General features: G+C 42.8%; 1 protein-coding gene across 1 annotated transcript; it reads right to left on the bottom strand.

Moving 5' to 3' along the window:
• Window positions 1–616: 616 nt before the first annotated feature.
• LOC139923909 (SH3 and cysteine-rich domain-containing protein 2-like) lies at window positions 617–22954 on the bottom strand. Its single transcript, XM_071914818.2, has 11 exons — window positions 22868–22954; window positions 13418–13790; window positions 12166–12260; window positions 5746–5830; window positions 5482–5594; window positions 5267–5330; window positions 3756–3811; window positions 3346–3434; window positions 2109–2160; window positions 942–1079; window positions 617–715 (listed from the first exon to the last, which is right to left on the bottom strand). Exons 1-11 carry the CDS (start codon window positions 22952–22954, stop codon window positions 617–619), a joined length of 1251 nt encoding a protein of 416 aa, XP_071770919.1.
• Window positions 22955–23756: the final 802 nt, after the last annotated feature.

Here is a 23756-nt window from a genome sequence, read left to right as displayed (position 1 = left end):
GAAGAGGCTCAACGAAAAATGTGTTTGCACGAAATACGACAATAAACAGCTACAGTTTTTGACAAATATGATCCTTATGTCTTGTTTTCTCTCCACATAAAATCAGGTCAGTTTGCTCACAAAGTCCTCCAAACAGCTTAGGCTTGGACACCCCCTGAACTTCATAGTAAAGTCGTCCGCTCTCCTCTTTCTCATGGCTAAAGCAGACCGACGGCCAATGGAGATGGCTAGTGAGGTAGCCAGACTTCTTTCACACTGTCCTCTTCAACATTATGCTACATTTCTGTTGTGTGCGTGTGTATAAAACCACACAAAGTAAGGTTGTGCTACAAGAAAAGTAGCTCTAAAAAACTCTAAAGAAGCCCCCCCCCTCTCCTTTTAACCTTTACCTTCAAAACCTTCTACACTGAAAAGCCAAGTAGCGGGCGGCTAACTCTGCTAACATATCGTCCACCAATTGTCCAGCAGAGTTTGTTCAATTCACTGGCATTGTTTTTCGGGGGGTTGGGAGGTGGGTGGTTGGTGGTCAGTGAGGTGTTGGGTAAACACTCCTGAGTATTCCTCCATCGTAGTGAACTTCAGATCAAAGCGAGCGTCCAGGAGAGGCGTGCTGCCGTCATATTTCCAGTAGATACTTCTCAGGGACCAAGCCTCTCTTCTTCCCGCTGCTCAGCCGGAGGAAGCCGTCCGTCTCCTCGTTCTTCCCCACACAGATCTGCAGAGGAGGGGAGAGAGGGATGGAGGAGGAGGAGGAGGGGGGGCAGTGACATTGAGTGGTGTAGAGTGTTTGGACCGAGGCTATAAGTGAGCCGCAATGGAAGCCATAACATGTTGTCCTCTGTAATTTCAGCCGTTTTCTGCATGCATTTGCATACATTTGTAATTATATTCAGTGTGTGTGTGTGAGAGACAGAGACAGTGTGTATTTTATGCATGTTCACCTGGGCCTCTTTCACAGTCATCTGGCCTTTGTCTCGGTTGCCGTGGAAACCAGCGGTGACCTTCCACACCCGCTCACCGGGGCGGACCCGCTGTACAAAGTTGGCTGGGAAAAATCCCACCTTGTCTTTGCTTTTCCCCTGGTAAACACAACCGCACACACACATGCACACACACATACGCAAAGACTGTTAGCCTTTGACAGATATGTTCTGAACTGGCTAGAACAAAAAAAAGAAATGGTCTCTAATGGTTCATGGTTTATTTGATTACAATTGTTTGGTTTTTACTACAGTATAAAAATCCATGATGCTAACTTCTCTTGATTTGAGTAAAATTCATCCTCTATGGAAAGAGCCACAAATAGCTGCTTTGTTGACAGAACTGAATAGGCCTAGTGCATTTCATTCTCTCTGCCTGCATGCATTTCAATGAATGTACATTGTGAAAAACAGCAAGAAACAGCACTACAGTCTTTGACAACCCTGGGCTGCGCTTACTTAATTACTTTTTTTTGTTTTAATATTTATTTGCTTAACCAGTTGCTTAAATAATCATGTTTGTATGACAATAGCCCTTTGAGAATCAAATTTGAGGGATACTTGCTAGACTACCAAATAGTGATTATTAGCAGAAATTTTACCTCTACTTCAAATACTACAAATATCAGCAAAGTAATAATACTTGTACTTGAGCGGGATATTTTTGTACTTTTTCCTTCCCTGGTGTGTTGTGTATGTGCAGGTCTATGTCTGTCCTCCCTTAGCAGGTGAAGGTTAAGACCTTCAGCTGGCTCATTAAACACTGTCTGTCCTGTTCCTCTTTCCTTCTCAGTCTAACTAGCTCTGCTAACGCCCACGCCTGCCATCCTTCATCCACCGCCTCTGTAGTCTCATTCTCTCTGAATAGCTCGACTCTGAATGGGAGAGCTTCAGCTTATTCTACAACTGTCTAATTGAAGGCCATATGTGTGTGTTAGTATCCATTCTAGAGCCATCCACAGACTGGTAGTGAGAGCATTTTATTCACCTGCTCATGGGCTTAGTCATTTATGGAATGCTATTGATAGGAAATAACATCCAGAGGAAATAGGATTCAACGGTTTTGAAATTTGTCATCCGGACAGGCTTTCAGTGCATTTTGAAAAGAAAGATTTTTCCATAGCCCACCTTCCACCAGTCCTCATTGGAGTCATCTGTGACTTGAACTCTGTCGCCGGGCCTGGTGGGAAAAGAGCCGGTCAAACAAAGCGCTTGAGAGGAGAGAAGAGAAGAGAAGAGGAGAGGAGAGGAGAGGAGAGGAGAAGAGAGGAGAGGAGAGGAGAGGAGAGGAGAGGAGAGGAGAGGAGAGAAGAGAAGAGAAGAGAAGAGAAGAGAAGAGAAGAGAAGAGGAGAGGAGAGGAGAGGAGAGGAGAGGAGAGGAGAGGAGAGAAGAGAAGAGAAGAGAAGAGAAGAGGAGAGGAGAGGAGAGGAGAGGAGAGGAGAGAAGAGAAGAGAAGAGAAGAGGAGAGGAGAGGAGAGGAGAGGAGAGAAGAGAAGAGAAGAGAAGAGAAGAGAAGAGGAGGGGAGAGGAGAGAAGAGAAGAGAAGAGAAGAGAAGAGGGTCTTGCACAGGAAGATATCAACATTCATGTGCAATCCCAGATTAATAACAGATGGACACAAAGCCATAACAAATGCTGGAAATAACAACACAGAAAAAACTCAGTCACATAACTAGAAGTCAGTGGACATGAATGGAATAATTAAAGCCACAGTTTGTCAGAAGTGGTACTTAGTAGGCAAGAGGATAAGAATTGTGTCCCTCCTCTGCACTGCATGGGCTTGAATCCCAGTTGCTGTCACTACATTCGCCCATTCTTCACACTGTTTCATGTATAATAAATAGAATTACGCACTCCAATTTTCTGAGGAAAATGGACTGCTCTCTCCTTTAAAAAAGCGAGAGGGATCTAGTTCCATGATGCTGATGTGGGACAGATGGAGCAAGTTGATCTAAGTGAAAAAAATCTGCATGAGAAGAAGCGCCTCACTGTGATCAGTGGTGGGGTTCATACCCACGCTCAGCAGTTTCCCACACCTACTCACATACAACAATTCTCTCTCTCTCTCTCTCTCTCTCCCTCTCTCTCTCTGTCACACACTCAACGCAGCTGTTTGTCCTTCCCGGCCTCCCAGCCTGCCCCGCCCCCCCAACCCCAAACCCTGCAACCCCCTACCATCATCCCGCTGAGGAGGCAGATGGCGTGCGAGTGTCAGTGTAATTTTGGCCCGGTGTACACTTCCTCCTTTCTCACCTGATTACTGCAGGATAACTCTCTCTCTCTCTGTCTCTCTCTGTCTCTCTCTCTCTCTCTCTTACACACACACACACACACACAGCTTACAGACAAATGTGCAGGACTGACCGCAGTTCCAAGTCGTTCTTTTCCTGAGGCAGGAACTTGTAGAGAGCCACGTAGGTGTGGATGGAGTGGACCTCCACCCGCTTGGGAGTCTGACAACAAAGAGGGAGAGAGGGAGGTGAGAGGGAGGAGTGAGAATAGAGAGAGAGCGAGAGGGAGAGAGAGAGAGAGAGGAAAAACAGAGTTGAAGATAGTGATGTGTGTGTTCCTGATGGGCTTTTGAAAGATTCATGTGTGCTAAATGATGTGTAAATGTATGAAACTCAGTGAATGGGAAGGAGAGTTTGAAGCGCAGTGGCACTGAGAGAAAGAGAGGCTGAAGGAGAGAGAGAGAGAGAGATAGAGTGGGAGAGAGAGAGAGAGAGATAGAGAGAGAGGAGACAGGGAGGAATAGAGGAATGCTGACTACACACCTTCAGACTGACCCTGTCTTCTGAATCAGCCTTCTCGCTTTCAGGAGGGGTGAGCGCTGGAGACAGAGACATAATGAGAGAGAAAGCGAGAGGATAGGACAGAGAGACAAAGATATATGTGAGAGAAAGAAAGGTTGCGTGTACGATAAAAGAGAGGAACAGCGTGGGTGCGGGAGGTAGAGAAAGAGAAAAGGGAGGGATACAGAGAGAGAGAGAGAGAGAGGTCTTGTCACTTTGCGGCAAACAGAAGGAAGGTCAGAGCCAAGGTCATTGTAAGTGGCAGCAGTACAAACAGAGATGATCCCGTCTCCCGGGACTGCAGACGGAGAGGGAAAAGTACTGGGGAGACAGGGCTGGACACCACACACACACACACCACCTCTCTAGCGCTCTCTCTTGTGCTAATGGGATGCCTTAACATTTTGAAATTTAGTTGGCTACGTTCCTTCATCAGACACTTGGCACATTGAGGAAAAAAGAGTGAACATTTGTACTTCAGATTCCCTAAAAAAGCCTCCCTCATGAGGAAGGTTTTCTGTAAACTTTGGATCCAAATACTCTATTAACAGATTGTTTTGCCTTTAAAAGGAAAAATCCACCACAAATAACGGTTAAACACTGTTAAAAAACAGCTATTGGTGATGTACCTTGCATTTCTGGGCTCATTTTGTCGTTTAGTGGTGTATTTTTCTTATTTCAACAAGCCAAACGCAGATGACATGGCATCATGTTGAGATATTTGCAGTTCAGCTACAATGGAGTTTAATAGCAGAACATTTTTCACCCATCTAAATTATCAACAGCAACGTCAGGTTTTGGTGTCAGTCTGTCAGAATCAAAGATCAAGGGCATCTTTCTAGACTCAACATTTTGCACTGATATTCAGCAATCCTACAGGGAGAAACCCATCATACAAGAGGCAGAGATAATGATTTCTCCACTGACAGTAGCCTCAATAGACCAGAATGCAATGCAGCCACAGCTTGCATCTTGGCAGGTCTGTCCTCGGTAGCGTGTGAAATACAACACCCTGTTTGACGGCTTTTTTGTAATTTGAACAACCGGGCACGACACACCATGGCATTGTTCTCTCTCCGCTCTCACTTTTTTTTCTCGACTGGAAAAACGTATTATTCTGCTGCTATCGCTTCCTCCACCTCCATGTATACAGCACAGACAACCTCCTTCTCTGGGGTTGGTCAAAAGTCATTCTTGGAAACGTAGGAAATCACTAACTGAAGCAGAAATAGATGAGACAGGTTGAGGGAAAGTGAGTAAATCAAAAAAGTAACATCATCACAAAATAACTGGAATACACTGAACATCACAAATTGATGATCTTTAACAGTGAAAGAGTATCCGAGGGTGGAATTTTCCTTTAAGGCTTTTCGTCAGTTCTGCACCGTATAAAATGCAGGAAGAATAAACTGTCCAGACAAACATTTATCCTGAAAGTTGCCCAGCGTAGCCAATTATAAGTTAGAGATTCAAAGGAAAATGATTTGACTTACTTCCTGGGATGGGTTCCTCTTCTGCTATTGGCTGGCTTTCTAGACTCTCGTCCAGTCCTTCTGCCTATATTAGAAAAAGGGGTGGAGCCAGCAGAATAACAGAGTGAACAATATTTTTGGAGTGACTGATGTCGTTATGAATCAATATTAAGGACTGGTGTGTGTGTGTGTGTGTGTGTGTGTATGTGTGTGTGTGTGTGTGCACGCATGTCTACCTCATGACTGGGAGACTCTGAGATACTGCTGAAGCTGGATCGACTCATCTGAGCTAGCGACGTCCCGTAGCGCAACGCCTCATACACAGGGTCAACGATGCCATTCCCCGCCTCTACACACACCCAAAAAAGATGTAATTGAGCAACACATGCACAATATTATAGGTGACACACACACAAACACACGAACACACAGTAATCGGTCATCCTGAGAATCCACTTGTTCTGCGCTGTGATAAATCAGCCAGCGGTCCCATCACTCACCCTGGGCGGCGGGAGCCTCTCTGACCACACCCAGCGGATCAATGGTAAGCAGAGGAGAGCTGAAGTTCCGCTTAAAAGCTCCTGTCTGACAGGCGGAGAGAGAGCCAGAGAGCCGGGAAGGAGGGAGGAGGGGAAGGGGAAGGAGAGGGGAAGGAGAAATGTTACTTGAGGCTGAAAAAAGACAAAGGGCAGATTTATTTCGCTGCTGTAAGACAAGACAGCCTTGTGGCTTTATTTAGGAAAGGTGGGCCTGTGTGTGATGGAAGCTGTCCAGCTGAAAGTGCCCAAGTGTGCCGAAGATGCTTTCAAAGGAATTTCAGTTTTGGACAAAGGAGTGCCTTGGCTTTCTTTCAATGTGACCTTGAAAACATTTTAGTAGCTTTTAGTAGCTAAAAACATTTTGCTAAGTTTTAAGTTGTGCTTTCTGTCATTATTCTGAGTCCTATTTGGACTGTAGGAGGAGGGGAAAGGTCAGTTTGAGGTTTTTCACATACATTTTGCATTTTAGGCACTCTGATGCACTTATTCAGAGCAAGTTACAACGAGTAAGTACTGTAGGTTGTCGTTCAGTACTTTTCCTCATAGGACTGTTGATGGGATGCACTGGTTGTTGTGGGGATCAAACCCGTCGGTAACGGGACGGCCTCATATCTACCTCGTATCTACAGTATATACATACTGCAGAAGTGCTATGAAGGCAAATCCAATGACACTGATATACATTTAGTCTTAGTGATATTGGTTAGATCAACTGACAGTGATATCATACTGTATCAGTACCCACCATTAGTTTTAACATAATGAGTTTGTAAAGTAATTTTCCCCAACACTGCTGTATGCATGCTGCACTTTCTTCTTCTTTGCCTTATTCATCTGGTCTGAGCAGTTAGGCACCACAAAGGTCTGTCACTGTCATGCTGCAGATGATCAACCGGTGCAGATCAGTTACTGTGGAACCTTAGATATCTTCGGTTTCTTTATTTAGCTAGAGAAAACTGTTTAGCCATGTGACGCATCAGTCAACAGTTAACAGTACAAAGTGCTGTTTTTTGACAGAAGGGCTGTGAGTGAATGTGTCTTATGTTCTCCAAATAGAAAGAGTTTATAAAGATAGCATCTCAGATTTTATTTGATTTCAGTCGTTCTGTTTCAGTAGTTCTAACTGCTATATGCTGAAAATAACATGCCATCAAAAACGTGTGTAATCTTTTATGGATTTTTCTGCCATTCTGTGCAGGAAAACATTCTCAAAGAGAAAGGCTTACAGACAGTCAGCAAAGCTTATCAGCCAACCACAGTTTATCAAGATAAAACAGCATTTTTCACGACCACATATTAGTTTGGAGGCCAGACAGCCTTTATGTTAGATTTGTCCCTTTTTCACCCAGCCAGATCTGTAAAATACTTTATGAACTTTACAGTAAAAAAAAAAAGAATATTCCACAGGCAGACCATGACATACTGTATCATGATTGCTTTCATAAATGACAGATCATTGATAAATAACTGTCAACAATGTTTTAAGGCAACATTTCACTTTGATGCAACATTTGAATTTTCTGCACAATCACCATCAACAGTCACTGTCTGATACTACAGTAGCTGCTCCTGGAAAATGGATTCAAATCTGACATTCAGACTTTTTACCCCTCAAGTCTCTTTATTGAGAAATGCAACAGGCAAAACTACTTCTTGAGTGAGATGATAAAGAAAAAGAACAAATAATGGAAGTAATGGAATAAATGGAAATAACAAAAAAAATGAGTGACACTACAATGTACAACTAGTACATCAATTATTAGTAGCTGACAGATCTTGTGAGAAGAGACCTTCCAAAAACTACAAAAGTCATTCCAAAGTGAAATATTGCTTTCAGGCACTGGGAGGATGTGTTTCAGTACTGACAGACAAGAATCTGTCCAGAATCTCTCGGGGACTTTCCTTATCTCCCTGCCTGCTTACAATAGCCTCACCTCCGAACTGAAATGAGCCTTCCTGATGTGAGGCTGCGTATCGCCTGCTTTCAAGTCAGCTAGTTACTCCTCTTCTCACAAAGCCAATCCTCACCCCTTCTCATGTCAAAAACTACAGATTGGTATCACTGCTTTCATTCATTTTTCATTCAAAACACATAAATGTTCAGCCTCTAATTCAACTGTTTGATACTGTTGTCTGTTTGAACTGTTTGTTTCTCACAGAATAGGCTACTGGAGCAGTCTGGGTTCAAGGCATGTAGCAACTAATAATGTAATAACTGATGGTAATATAATAACTTGTAAAATATAATAAAGCATCACTCTAAATGGGTCATAAATGTAATAAAACCTGTTAATCTAATAAATTCCCAGATAGTGTAATAAGATCATATTGTCACATTAACTGGCCATCATGACTTCATGAGGGGTGTATCATATTTTTAACTGATTACGCAATAATAATATTGACTAATGATATGCTAACTGAAGAATGTCTCAAACTATTACAGTATTAAATAATATTATTGCTCCAGTTCAATATATGTTAGACCCCATATGAAGTCAGATTTGCTGGTAAATGTAATGTGATGTTATTACAATATCCAGCAGTTTTATTACATTAAACCCAATTAAATGGACATTTTATTACATTTTGACCAGTTATTGCATTATCCGCCAGTTATTACATTATCAGTTGCTAACGAAAGCAGTCTGTTCTACTTAAGACTTGTGCTCCTTGCTGTCACTGAAGCACTCCACTCCACTAGAGCTCCTTCTCTCTCCTCCGCCTTCATCCTCTTCAACCTGTATGCAAGTATGTGAGTCAGATTCATCCGATGTCTTGCTTTCATTATCCTTGTTTTAATCGGTTTGTGTCCTGTGTTTCCTGTAAAGCACTTTGTGGCAAACAAGTTGAAAAAGCTCTCTGTAAATAAACTTGGCAAATACTTCACTACCCATCTGATTATGCTAATTAATGAGTGAAAATCGGCCTCATCTTCTCTGTCAATGACCCAATTTAAAATAGATTAATGTGCTCAGTTCTGGATGGAAAGGAAAATAACTTCTTCAGCATCAGGAAGCTTGAATCCTCTATTTCACATCACACAGCCAAACCCTACTCCTGCAAAAACACTCTTCCAAGTAATAATTTAATTACATTTCAACAATATTGGCAACGGCGACCGTGAAGCATGACTCGACAATCTTGGACCGCTGAAATTTAAGAGAGCAGACAAACTGAAAATTTCACACTCTGCTCAGTCAAGATCAGCAGAAAGTGAGCGAGACTGGACTCTGACTGCTGGACTGTAAGAGAGCAGACTCATACTCTGACACAAATTGGGGTTACCGCGCAGACGGGTGTGCGCACAGCCTTTCCGCAGAGGCAATTATTTTGTGCAATCCTCAGTAGGCCTATTTTTTAAATAAACATATTGATTAGTAAAAAGCTGTCATGCTTCCAAAGTCATTTTAAAACTGATAGCCTTTGCTTGATTTTTAAAGCAGTTAGTCACATATGGATGCACTCAGCAAATGGGCTGGTCAGGAGCCAGGGGAAACGCAGTCATCAGTATTTCTTTCTTTTACATTATTATTTTACATACAAATACCAGTTGATGTCATTTTTGTCTCCCGAATTCAGTGTTTTTTACCCTCTATTATGAATGACTTGTTCTATTTATGAATCGTCATGCTCTTCACCGAATCTGCATGGTGCGTGTACAGTAGATGACCCCAGCGAAGTCGAGTGAAAAGTGGATCTCTTGCTGTGAAAGGTCGCCCGGGTCTGCTCCAGCTCCAGACTGTGCTCTGCTATTACCGGCCACTTCGCTCTCTCCTCCCTGCATTCAGCCTTGAGTCATCTCCCTCCTGGCTCCAAACAGTGGAGAGTGACCAAGAGTGGAGTCACTCTCTGTCACTCCCTGCATGACTGAAACCTCCTCCTCAACTCACACCTGATATTGCTCTTTTTTTCTGCCTGGCTCTTATTTCTTTACCTTCTCTTTTGTACATAAATATTCTACAGAAACAGGAATATTTGTTACATCTTGGGTGCTGTGGCTTTGACCCTTGCACTCCTAACTACTGGTTGCTTGTAATGTTGGTGATTTAGGAATGTAAACTTATTCTACTATTACACACATTGTAAGTCGCTCAAACAGTGCCGTTGAAATACCTAAATGTAAATCTGAATGAGATGAGTTGAGGACAGTGAGAGGAATGTACAGAAAGAGATACAGAGGCAGACAGACAGACAGAAAGAGAGAGACCGGGACAGACAGGGACAGAAAGACAGATATAACAAAGAGCGTGTGTGAAGTCGTCCTGTGCACATTGCTGACCTAGGCAATCCTTGCAACTTGATGCATGGCTTGAGTTGCCAGTTTGACAAATGCCTTTAAAGTTGGCACATTTGGACTGATAACTAAATATTGGTTACGAAAGTTGACAAACACATCAGCAACCCATTTCTGAAGCTAATACGGATTGGGTGAACCCGCTCCTTGTTGGTGCTTGAGTGCAGATGTCATTTCAAAGGGCAATGTATGAAAACTTGAATAAGTTGCAGCTTTGATTCTGAGCGGCATTTAGCCAAGGTTAGTATTCAGCACTGCTAAAATGCAATCTACTTTGGGATGCACATTTCCTAAATAGAATAAATCTGATTAAAGGAATGAATGCCCAGCATGGCATTAACTCTCACTAAGAATACTACTCCTCTCACTACTAATACTACTTCTCACGGTTCACACTATCCTGATGGGATCACTGCCTTTCACATAGAAGTGGCAGGAACATTCAACCATTTGAAACCAGACTGGCATTTGGGATCAGCACAATCTTGATCTTCTTACAATTCTTTATCAACAGTAGGACATTAAAGGTACAAAAACTGTTCTACATTTCAATCCATTCTACAATTCCTCTACATTTCAATTGTCTATGATCAATATCAATAAACCCATTGTATGGTCAGTATGCCATAAAATTAAAATCCTCAACTGAACAATTACAGCTCATTAAATGCAATCCAAGCAAAATTCCACAAGAGGTCTATTTGCATACAAAAAGCTTAAAATGACACTATAATTTCACTTTGGTGGAGAGTGACTCAATCCCGGACCTTAGGCTGGATGTATAAGAACTAGCTTCAAACTCCCTCCAGTTTCTGAAAAATGCCTAATCCTTGCTTTGATGAGTGTGCAACGCTCGGAAAGGACACCGCCGAAGGCTTGGCTAGAGCCTGCCGTGTCATATCCTCCGGGGACCGTGTGCGCCTCAAACACACCAAATTTCACACTGAATTAGCCAGACCAGCTGGTACAGGGAGATATTGATTTTCCAGCAGACTTGAGAGGGCAGGAAGGAAATGTAGCATCCAGACAAGGGAGAAGAGGGAGCAGCACATGAGGGAGGAAGGACAAAAAGGCTGAGTGCAAAAAAACATTGGGACCTGGCCTCTGAAACTTTATCAGCCTTCTCAGCTTTTGTTCCTCCTATAGCATTTCCTAGACTGAAGATAATTTTATCACACCGCAACCCTTTCTCTCTCGCTTTCACACTCCTCCCAGTGTCTCAGTCTGTTTGCAAAGCCCCGGTCAATCCACTTTCCATGTACAATCCCTACCTTTTTTGCTATATCTCTGCCGTTTTGAAAAAAGGTCTTATCCTCTTTTAACAACATGGGGGCTTTACGGCTAAGCATATTACCAGGCTCACTGGCAATGCCAACCAATTGGGAGAGACAATTACAGCATCCAGACGCTGTTTTGTTCTGCTGAGACAATACATTTTGTGTCATTCCCTGGCCTCCCGAGAGCTCATGCATTTCCAGTAAATTCATCATATTCATCATAACACAATATATATAAGAATACCATTAACAATGCCAAAATAAGCCTAAACATCCTGGCGTTGGTGACTGCAGAAACTGCAGAAATGAAGGAAACATCTGGGCAACTGAGCAAAGCAAAGTACTGTACATTGAAAGCATTTAGGTGCATTTTTCCTGCCATGGTTTAGGTCCTGTGAATCCTCAAGAGGGCAAAGAATATGGCAATTAATACAAAGCTATCTTGAGTAATCACCCTATTCCTGTGATGAAGCATTTTATCCTAATGGGAGTGGTGTCTTCAAGGGTGACATTGCTCCCATCCACAGGGCACAGAAAATGAAAATTATGTTGATTTTATGCCAAGACTCTCTCAGGCAAGTAAATGAAAATCTAACAACTTATGGGAAACTTTAGAGCAGCATCAGAGGCAGCGTTTCACACCATCATTAACAAAACATCAAATGACTGAATATCTCCTGTCATATCCGTAGAGACAGAAACTTCACGCTGCCATTTCCTTTATTTGGGCAGTTAGCTGTTACTGCCGGCTTCATAAAGGTGTGTGGTAGTGAGAGTTAATGTCAGGTCACAGGATAGCGGTCTTACCTTGCCGTTACAGGGCTGCTGGGAGAGCTCCGACGAGCACCAGAGGTGAGCACCCAGCTTACAGGCTTTACAACGCAGACCCTGCTTGGAGTTCGCTGCATAGACACAAACATTTCACATCATCACACAGACAACTTGGTAGGCCAAACACAGGTGTTTGTCATCAAATAACAGGGGTTTGCAAACAAACAACAACCCAAACAGTGATCAATGCTTATGACAAAGCATCACACTGGTAGGATGTAGCCACAGTCAGGTAGGAAATTTTAATGCCATGATCATCATGGCAAAAAGTATCTTGGAAGCGTTACTTTTCAAAACAGTATCATCAAAAATTGCCATTAGTGATAAATCATTTCACCATATATTTAGTATTGCAGAAACACATAAAACATGGAACTGTTCTATTAAACCCTAAACACATTTGGACACTGAACACTATACTGAACATAGAGCAGCTCTTGTTCTATATGAAAGTCTTCAGATTTCAACTTGTTAGTGCATTCAATACTGCACTTATCATGTTGTTAGAAAAAGATCATGCTGGTAGTCACATTAGTGCCAGTGGCATCAATAATATCAGTGTTTTCACCATAGTATATAGTGAAGCTGGTATACCAGCCTGAGCATTGCAGGAAGTTCATGTGGCATCATGTGAATACTGTCTAACCATGTGACTGCCATGCTGACTAATAGCAACCTAATTTAAACTAAACATGTTCAATTTTCAAGCATTAGTGCCTTTATACTATTGATTGAATTTGATTTGTATTAAACCTGAGTTCATTTTGTAGGAGAGCGTCTTTCATGCTTAACTGACTAACTAGCATGACAGTTGTCAGGTTTCTTGATTTGGACACAAGAGACCAAACTACAACTCCTTAGTGAGATTCTGTTGTTGCATTTTCATGTCAGTTATTGGAGATCACTTGTTGTTATACTGGATTTCATGGCATAGAAGAACAGTTGCTCAGAAGCTTGACAAGTCTGCATATTCCTTGAACAGATCATATCCAAAGGATCTTTGATTTCCACTGTGTTTACATAGAAATGTTATGGATTAAAAGTTGTTCAGAAGTTTGCCATGTGTGTGCTGTGCATGCTACATCTTAAATAAAATCCCACACTTTATCACAGGAAACTGAAGAAAATCTCTGATGTCCCCTATCTTGAATTGGGTGGATTTGACACTAGCGTTAATAAAGAACTATTCCTGCCTTGAGTGAGCATTAGACTGGACCATGTGACCCACCTTGGATCATGTGTTTGCATCGCTGGCAGCAGGTAGGCCTGCGGAAGACGTGCTCCTGGAAACAGTGGGTCTTGACCGGCTGCAGCTGGGCCTGAGGCTTTAGCTGGGTTTTGGAAGTCAGGGACAACGAGGGACTGATGGAAGGTGAGTGTGATGACAGTGAGGGGTTGGGACTGAGAGAGGGGGACAGGGACGGAGAGCGCTCGTAGGCCAGGGGCGACTCAGAGAAGGGGGGTGGAGAGGGAAGGGGTGGGGGCGTGGTGATGAGGGCCGTGGGGAGGCGGGATTCGCCGTTGTTGCGCTGGAAGAAGTTGTCCACGCTCTTACTGCGCATGACTGACTTGAAGGACAGGGAGCGTTTCAGCCGCTGCAGCTGGAACAAAAAGTGGAGAAAATGCTTAGCTGACAGTTTGCACTGAAGACTGATGTCAAATCGCAAAAGGTTCCAGGAGGGTTGAAATTCCCAAACTTTTTGTAGGAATGAGGATGCAATTACTAGGAAGAGTGGAATATATCACAGAAACACACCCACTCAAGGGAGCTAGAGCACGCAACACTAAGTATGAAACAAGCCCTCATTATTTCAGTAACCATGAAGTACAACTTGAGCATCTGAAAGACGTGTTCTCATTTTCTGTTCTGTCACTATAAACTTTATGAGTGAAAATATAGAGTGGGAAGCTTTTATGTTTCAGCTGCAAAATGAAGGGCCTTTGAAATGAAGAGAAGTGTTGAGCTCCGAAGGGTGAGCAGCGTTTTTACAGCAGCAGTCGGTTTGAGACTCGGCTCTACCCTCTGACCGACCTTGCCCTGCCAGGCTGGCTTCTGATCTTCCATCTTCAGCTTTTTTTTTACCCTTCCCTAGATCACAAATTTGCCATCCCTAGCGAATCCCGGCAAGTCAATACCCTTTAAAATTCACATTTGATTAGTTTTATTGAGCGGCCTGCACCTTCGCATTTGATGCAGTGGAGCAAACACTGTGTTTATCTTTCACTCTCCGCCTGCCTCCATTTCCAGCAAGCCTGCCGTCCAGTGCTCTTGGCCGCAATAAAGGCAATCTGCTAATGACAAAAGATTATGGGGAGTTAGGGGCAACGAGCTCCAATATATGGAAATAATAACTCCTGTGGACTCATACATCAAATGAATGGCCGGCGGAATGAGGACAAGGGAGTAATAGGTCCCTGAGATTGGTCTATTTACACAGAGATCATTAACCGCCTGTATTCCTGCCTGGGCCGTGAACATTGTTTTGAGAATCTGGCTCTTTATTACGTCTCCAACTCCAAAAGCAGTTGCACCTGCTTTTGTTTAGTACTTGGAATAAAGTTGCGGATTCATGTTGTGTCTGTGTCTGCTTTTCTTTAGTCTTCTGTAGAACTGGCATGTGTCTGCATCTACTTTTGCTTAGTCTTTGGCATCAAGATGTGTCTGCTTTTGATGTGTATATAGGGTAGAGATATTTTGAAAGGCAGACTAGCACACCAAGATGCTACTTTAGTTTTGATATCACTGCCTTTGTGTAGGTTTATTTGTGCGGAGGTAGCATCCACGTTGTGTCCGTTGCACCTTTGAGAGCTCGCTGCGACGCCCATCTGCACTCCTTCGCAGAAAATCCAATCAATAATGTTGAGTAGGTTCCTCTTTTTCTCCCTTAAGCCACAGATTCACAGACGCCAATTAGTGTGAGTGATGAAAAGAGCCCTCTCTGTTGACCCATTAGTGAGAGCCTCTCGTGAATGTTTTTCTACCGGGAGCCGAGTCCATGCTCTCTTTAATGGCCCCTTTTTTTGGCTTGACTGGTGGCCCATTCAGTAATGGATGTTCCTCTCCATCAGATTTTTTAACTTCTCTGACCTTGTTAATCGTTTCTCTGGTGAACGCCAGAAATTGGTCCAATTCCAAAGGAAAAAGGACAATGAATTTTTAAGCTTTATACTTGGGTAACACGACTGATATCATCGATAGGTTAATATAAACCTCCCTCGGCTTTTACATGTGACAGAAAAATAAGAAAAAAGATTAAACAAAGTCTCATCTGTAGGCCTAAGTTGCATTAAAAAAGTATAATAACTAGTTTAAGCCAAGTTTATTTCCCAAGTAGTTTAATAGGGTCAAATAAACACGTTTCACGGAAATTTGGCACTCACTATATTCAACCAAGCCATTTTTTCCTCAATTGAATTCCTATTAAAATCTGTATAGTCAGCTGACCTGCATGGATCAATTATCAATCAATGCTATTATTCAGCAGTTCTCTACTTGATCCCATGGCTATTTGGTTTTGGCTAAAGCACTGCCAAAGAAATACTCCTGAGAAACAGTGTCAAGGCAGTTATCAACATGTATAGAGATGCTAGTGGTGGCAGCCTGGCAACTCTGCTGGACACTTTCACACTGTTTAGCACTCAGGACCCAGTGTTTGGCTGACTTTGTTAAGAAAAGCACGATATGAATGTAGTCATTACTAGTATTATTGTTGTTATGTGTGTTTTGTGTTACAATTCTGTATGTGCACACAAGTCTGTGAGAGTGATGTGTGAATTGCTTTACTGTTGTTGTGCAAGAGTTGCTGTGAGAGTGTGAGTGTGTAACTCTTCATAAATATGAACATTATATCCCATAACATCCTCTCCTGAAAACCGAACAGGACCAAAAGCTGTTTTCTAAGGAATACAAACCGCTATAAATCTCCGCAGCACTCTCCTGTCTCTCCATCGGGTTTTGAAGAGGCTATTTATGGCTCACGATGCCAGAGACCTGTCACTCTCTGAACTACTGACAGCAATTAGCTTAGCACAGTGCGAGCAGATCTGTAGATTGTGGTTTGAGACATCGAGGAAGAGGATGAGGGAAGGAATAAAAGTGCCAGGACAGTCGAAGAGAGAGAGAGCGAGGAAAAAAATAACAAGCAAGTCACAGAGAGGAAAGAGACAGGAAAAAGAGAAAGATAGTGAGAGAGCGAGGAAAAGATAGAAAGAGTGAGTAAGACAGATGGACTGAAAATACCACTCCCCTCCCCTCCTCGTCTTTGAAAGCCCAACAATGCAGCGGGTCCTTTCTCTCTCTCCCCCCTGACAGACATACGGGACGGTGGAGAGGCAGAGCAGACGTCCTGGCCTTGTTCTTTGGCTGTTTGAAGATGAGCACAGAGCGCAGAGATGTTTGGTGGAGGTTTCTATAAATAGGCTGTTGTGAGGAATGCCTGGATAAATTAATGATTAAGGGGGTGGGGGTGGGGGGGTGTTCACACAAGATGCCTGTGAAAAGGCGAAAAGTCAACCTGCTGCCACTACAGCGCAGTTTCATCTCCCATGTTTTTGTCACCAAATACGCTGCCTTTTCCACATAACAGAGACGATGGTACGGAGGAAAGAGAATCAAGTGTGGCTGCTGTTGCAGAACTGCATCAGAAAGAAAAATCTCTCTGCCAGCAGTTCTACAGTTGGACAAATCTTGAAGCTTATATGGCTGCTGTCATTTATAAGATGACCAATTAGGATGACCTAATATAAGTCACACAATGAGAGACTCAGGAGAAATTATTGTTGGCAATGCTAGTGCAAGTCAATTCTCTTGAAAACCAATTGTATGAAAAATCATATTCAAATCCTTCTATATAGTTAACTATGTTGTGAAACAGTTTGGGAGCCGTTTCACCTGATGTTTTACGGACTATGGTTTTTAGCTTGATTCACTGTTTCACTGTCATGTGAAAACCTCATGTTTTAACTTTACTTGGTTCTCTATGGGTTGAGAAAATCCTATGAGCCTTGGGCGTATGAAACCTTTTTAAAAACTCAATGGATAAACTCAAAAATGCATAGTGCTCAACCTAAAAAAGGCAGCTTTTAGCTGTTGACATTTTGGAGATTTTTGAGGTTTTCACCCAACAGCGACAACATGATATCAACTACTACTTTCAAACACCAAAACAAACTCACAGTTCAGGATAAATCAGACAGGCTCTTAAGAACCTGAAGTGTCCCTCTCACCCTTTATATTAAAAGCTGAGGTGAAAGATGCATTGTGAATCAGATGCCCTCTCACAGCTCGATAATTCTCCTTTCCTGGTGGCATTCACAGCTCAGTGTGTGGCTGTGAGATGTCTGGCTGTTGTTTGAAGGGCTGCAGCGTCTTAGCGATGCACTAGCCTCTTGCTAGCAGAGACTCCACCTGCTTGCACGCCGCCTGCTAGAGTGAGCGTCGGAAAGAAGCTCGCATTTCCAAATCCAGCCGTTTAAAAGGCTTATCTGCGTAAGGAGCTTTCGCAATTAGCATGAGGTGACTGCCACACTGGCTCTTTGATGTTCACACAATGCTGAAAGCGCAACACTCATCGGTGTGCTCATAACAAGTTGATTACCTTTTGATGACATTGTGACCCAGTGGGGTTGTTTTATCTCTCACTTGCTCACACGCATGCGCACACACACACACACACACACACACACACACACACACACACACACACACACACAGAGGGATTTACCAGACAAACTAGCTGGGAATTCCAAAGCACGGTGTGTTTTCAATATGAGTTGCCCTTTCATCATATATAAATGTCTTTCGGTCAACAAAAAACATCACTGTTTAAATGTCATTAAAGGTTTGAAATGTGTGGGTGCTGGACAGAGTACAGCCCACACAATCCCATTAGCACAACATGATTAGAGGCTAACAACTATTGTCTATTTCCAGGTCTGGTGTACACAATGGGAAGAATGACTCCCTGCTACAAGCCTATTTGTCTGAGTCTGTTTAAAAGTAGTTCAATCAGTCAATACTGTAAGTCAGCAAGCAGCATCTTCATAGGTCTTCATGGGTCAATTCAAGTAAAAAAGTCAAACTCAAAATTGAGCTGCAGGGTTTTCACGTGACAGTGACAATATCTTTGCATCGCCATATAGTTTGCTCATTATACCCCTTTATGTTTACTTGTAAATAGTGGATTTAGAAATGCTTTAGATTATTTTTTCCACAACAAATTAATTATTCCTTTCATAACATTACGGTAACACACCACTGTATTAAAAAAGTAGGAAAGAATGCTTATTTGATCAATAATAATTAAATGTCTTTTTACTGACGGTAAAATACTGCAATACTAGCAGTATGCTCTTGAACAGTAGCTAAACAATGTGGTTGCTAGGTGACACAAGCACTGGTATGAGTGATGATTTTTGGTTATGCATTAATAATTACATGTGTCATGTGGTCAAAGGTGTGCGTTTGGTGGGTATTTGACAATGTTCTTCCAAAGTGACTCGGCCAATCAGAACTGAGGACCAGAACTATCTGTTTTCTTATTTTTTTTTTTTTTCTCTCCATGAAAGACATTAGCTTCCCCTTTGGAGTGGAAATGCCACCAGAAGTCCATTGTCACTAAAGGAGCACTGTAAGGTCAGTACTGTTAGAAAAACAAAGTCCGCACTTTTCCCCAACAGACTCTGCCCTCGCCCTGACACCGCATATGGGACTCTGCTGGGTCAGCACTATTTTGGAACTCAATCAAGGACACTATTCGGCTTTATCATTAATCAAAGTAATGCTGGGTCAACATTGGGTGAATGAGCAAAACAGTGAAACTGTAAAGAATGAATAGCGGGAATAAGACAGTGTTGATGTCCTTCCTCTCTTATTTTAATTTTCTTTGTGCGTTCTGTCTCTGTCCCTCTCAGAATCTCTGTCTCTCTCCCTCCATCTGTTCTCTATGCAGACTAGAGTTTGATTAAAAGGTCAGCAGTCCAAGTCAATCAGTCTGGCAAGGGAAACACACACACACACACACACACACACACACACACACACACACACACACACACACACACACACACACACTGGTCTTTCAGCATTGAGGTGACTGATGTAACCTTTCCTGCGAAAAGTGTGGAAGGATTAAACACAAGGCGGGGGAAGCAGTTTGGGAATGTAATGTATTTATAAATGAAATAATGAAATGTTTGTAATGCTGAAAAGTATTGAAATTACACACTAATAAAATATGAATGACACACACGCATGCCGACACATGCATTCTGAAAAGCTTTGTGCAGCTTTAAAGGAGTTCAGTTGAATACCACAGGATTTCAAACAATGAACAATACGAAATGGAATATGCCATTACAGTCAAAAACTTCAAACTCCAAAACATCAGTGTTTCAGTAAAAAACAAAAAAGTGCATGATTTATAACCATGCATTTGTATCAATTTATAATGAGTTCCATGGGCCCTCAGGTCAATTCAAGAAAAAAAAAGAAAATTGAAATTGCACTGTTTTCATGTAGTAATATCTTTGCATCACTGTATATTTTGCTCAGGATTCCTATTGGTTATACTAGTTACACTGGGAGTTTATAGTTGAGATAAAAAGTCTTTCATAATAATATAATAATAATAATAATAATAATATAAGTCTATCAATAATCAATCATCGCAATATAATGAATACCTATTGTGGCATACTTGGAGTAACCCTGCAGGGACTGAACTGGCAACCCTGGTCTTGAACCATGCTCAGACAAATGAGATGCATGTCTCTCTGTTTACTTTCACTTCTCTCCTCTTCGCTGCTCTCTTGCTTCTCCACTTGTCTGGCTCTTCTCTTCTCTTCACTGCTTCTCTCTTCATTTCCATTTTCTTCTCTCTCCCCCTCTCTCTCTTGGCATGGCCTCAGGCTGGCTAACCATCCCATCCTTAATCACCCTTATCCTTGCAAACACTCAGGCAACCATCACTAGCCACTCACTCTCTTCAGAAACAGCAGCAGAGAGCTAGAGGGAACCAAGACAAAGCAAGAGGAGCAGGAGGAATGGGAGGAGAGAGCAAGAGAGAGAGAGAAGAGGTGAAGTACAGGGAGGAAAGACCACACACAAGACCAATGTTTGGATTTCAGAATATTCTACCAGGATTGAGAACCACTGCTCTGGATGAAAGGAGGGCATTGAAAATAGGAAAAGAAGGGAAGGAAATACAAAATACAAAAAGGAAATATGCAAGAGAAAAGCACGAAATACAGCAAATACAGATGAGAAGCTGAAAAGTGAGTTGGAAAGAGAAACAGCAAAAGGAGGAGAGCTAGGGGAAGTGAGTGCGAAGGGCAGAGAGAGAACGCCATCATCATTTACCCTCATAAAAGTGTCTCTGTGTTGGCTGAGGACGCGATGAGCCATGGAGCACAGAGCTACCTTGCACTATCAGCATTTACACTACAACTGTTAAAACTGAACTCTATGTACCGGCTAATATTGAGCGCCAATCTGACTTTCTCCTTTACCAAACAATATATACAGTCAGTGGAAAAGAATGACTGAGATTGTGCTCGCTTAAAGAGGCCTAACGTGTTGCAGGAAGGGGGCAGTGAGAGAATTAAGGAAAGTAAAACACTAAATGAAGGCTTGATAAACATAATACAGAGTACTTTTTCAATGAGAGATGAATGCAGTTTGTCCAAACAACCTCTCCTGGAGTGGAAACTTTCATCATCATCCACAATACGGTGCCTCACCAAACGCAACTCACTGGAACAACATGTCATCCAAATGATTAGAGGGAGAAAATATATATATATTTTTTTAGAGCTATCACCTTGCCCGTGGGTGGAGGAGGTGAAATAGCTATTCGTTCCGCTGTCACAGCCTCTCTTAGAGGCACTCTACAAGGCTGGTAGGCCCACTTAGCACTGTAACAAATACTCTGAGAGCCAAGGGACAGTGGAGAGAGAGAGAGAGAGAGAGAGAGAGAGAGAGAGAGAGAGAGAGAGGGAGATAGAGAAGGGAAGCAAAAGAGGCGGAAAGAGTTACCAAATGAACAGAGCAAAGTGACAGAAGCGAGGAGATTGAGAGTGACAGAAAGAAACAAGTGGAGCTCTAGGCTACAGATACCGTACAGCAGGCCAGTCTATAACATGGGAATGGTTCACTGAAACCCAGTTGTAACACACATTTCGTCTTCTCCACCCCCCTCCCTTCTTCTTTCTTGTCTGGGATGAGGAGCGGCCACGGCTGTCAGCGGCTTGGCAAACACCGCTACATGGCTGACGCAGCTTTGAGGTTTGTTTTCTCCCTTGTCTGTTTTGTCTGGACGGCCATTTGTGTGAATTATGACCCAGCCCCAAGCTAGACACAGCAAACATCTGCTAGTTGATTGGCTCGTAAATTCACGCAGCACCCCAACACCCACACTCCATTGTGCTGTCCGTAGACAAATACAAATAACGGCCCGCCCTGCCAGGCTTGTTTCAGGTCTCTGTGGCGATGACCAACAGAAGAGCAGCAAAAACGCCATTTGTCATTTGTTGTTGTCGCTGCTGCTCCAGTTAACGCAATGTGTGTGTGTGTGTGTGTGTGTGCAGACACTCATGTGAAAATGTTGAAAGATAAATGTGATGCAAGCGATTTTATAAAGCAATCAGTGGAGGATTTATTCAAACAGCGGAGATGTGACGTTCCACGCTTCTCCATTTTTTGTGATGGAGAGGCTTGCATGGGAGAAATGCCAATAAAGATCAATTAACAATGACAAGTCCATCCTTTATTAATGCTTCATAGATGGAGTGAGGTCATCATACACTTCTATCATGTTCACCTTTCTGTGGTGGCCCCATGGGTTTGCTATGAGAGAGGAGGGGAGCAGGGCATCCAGGGGCCCAGGCTCATGACTCCTCTGCTGGGATCCTGTCACTCCTTCCTACACTGAATGTACAATACATTAAAGGCATCTTCCTGATATCGAGTTGCAGCCCATTTTGCACAATCCACATCTCAATTGTCTCTTAAAAATCCTCCTCTGCTCTTTATCTACATTTCCTCCATTGTGATTGGTATAGATTTGATAAGGGAAATCAAGAAGGGATGATGGCTTTTGGCCGGGTTCACCTCATGGTGTAGGCTACTTCGTGAAAAGAGTAAATGTTCCTAGTATTTTGTACATTCAGTGTGCACATGCCACAACACAACACATACTATAGCCTACACACGCACGCGCGCGCTTACACACACACCTCCGCGTAATCTCTGCCCTCTCACTCTCAGGTCAGAGTGGTAACAAGAATTATAAAGGTTTAGGGCTGTTATGTAAGGCAGCCTAACTGTGCCTGGATGTTGCCTGCTGCCACCGACACAGAATTAGCCTTGTAAGAAACAATTTACGGCTGGTAGGTTGAAACCACTAGGAATTAAGTTGAATTTACCGGAATTCATGAGAGAAATAGCCTACTTACAAAGCCTAGGTTTCTCACGTCACATTTCACAGTGAAAACATGTGAATTAATTTGACAAACTTTTTCATTGAGTAAACAACTGACTGAGTAAACAACTGACCAGTAACCACCACTCCACCTGCCAAAACACCCTATACTTTCCGTTGATTTAAATGGGTTTTTAACAGGGACACACAGATCTAGGCTGCATGGAAATCGTTGGTTATTTTCACAGGTGTGTTTTTACCTTAGACTCAGGTTGACTCGGCACGGTCGCCTGTGGTCGCTGAAGGTCCCGGTTTTGAGGTTCATTCTCCTCGCTGATTTCCGTCATCTCGGGTCAGAAAACACTCGTTAAATAGCAAAACTGAAGCAAAGTGATATATGTCCACAGCGACAGAGGACTGGGGTAAAAAAAAAAAAAAAAATGCGCATAGAGGTTTAAATAACGCTACAATCTTTCATCCATAGAGGTAGGGATAGTTTTGACAGTCAAGTCATATTTCATCAGCAGCATCCAGTTTGGGAATTTGCTTTGCAGCAACGCAATTCCGTCGAACAGGCGCTCCTTTGCGGGGTTAAGACTTCAAATTGGTGCATAAAAGTAGCCTCGTCAAGGCAATTCAAGAAATGTTGGTAAAGGAAAATATCCGGTAGGCGAAGCCAACAACATCGGCATGCAGCTGGTTCATCCACTTCTCTCCGGTGCTTCGTTTCTCACCCACCGGCCAATTCCTCCCCCAGCTGATACACGCGCTTTTACAACAACTTTGATTTAGCCGTGACAAGCGTTCGGCTCGTCCTGATTGGTCCAAACGCCCTAAGATACGCCAATAGGTCTGTAGGTGCGCGTCGGGATTGGCTGAAAGACGATGACGCTCGGAGAAGTGGGCGGTGCAAGTCTCAGGTGGATGTGGATCCCCCATGAAGATCTACGACAGCGGACAGGCGGAGCGGCTTACTGCTCTTTTGAAACGGTGGTAATACAAGAAAGACTGCAAATGTTTACATCTTTTATTTTTAATATAGCCTAGTATAATAATTGAAATATAGAACATAGACATATAGAACAAAGTGGATATCCTACTGAGTGACACATGAGTATACCGGGGATTTTTTGTTATGCATTAATATTC

This window comes from Centroberyx gerrardi, chromosome 20, assembly GCF_048128805.1.
Source record: "Centroberyx gerrardi isolate f3 chromosome 20, fCenGer3.hap1.cur.20231027, whole genome shotgun sequence".
Lineage (NCBI taxonomy): Eukaryota > Metazoa > Chordata > Actinopteri > Beryciformes > Berycidae > Centroberyx > Centroberyx gerrardi.
The sequence above is the reverse complement of the archived record's forward strand: the minus strand, read 5'-3'. Positions and strand labels throughout refer to the sequence as shown.

Bases quoted from the DNA above. Each gene is read 5' to 3' on its own strand.
- LOC139923909 (XM_071914818.2), bottom strand. From the start codon at position 22,954: ATGACGGAAATCAGCGAGGAGAATGAACCTCAAAACCGGGACCTTCAG. The intron at 3,812-5,266 runs GTAAGTCAAATC...CTCTGTCTCCAG, and splicing joins AGAGGAACCCATCCCAGGAA to CGCTCACCCCTCCTGAAAGC. The intron at 716-941 runs GTGAACATGCAT...CCTCCTCTGCAG, and splicing joins TGACTGTGAAAGAGGCCCAG to ATCTGTGTGGGGAAGAACGA.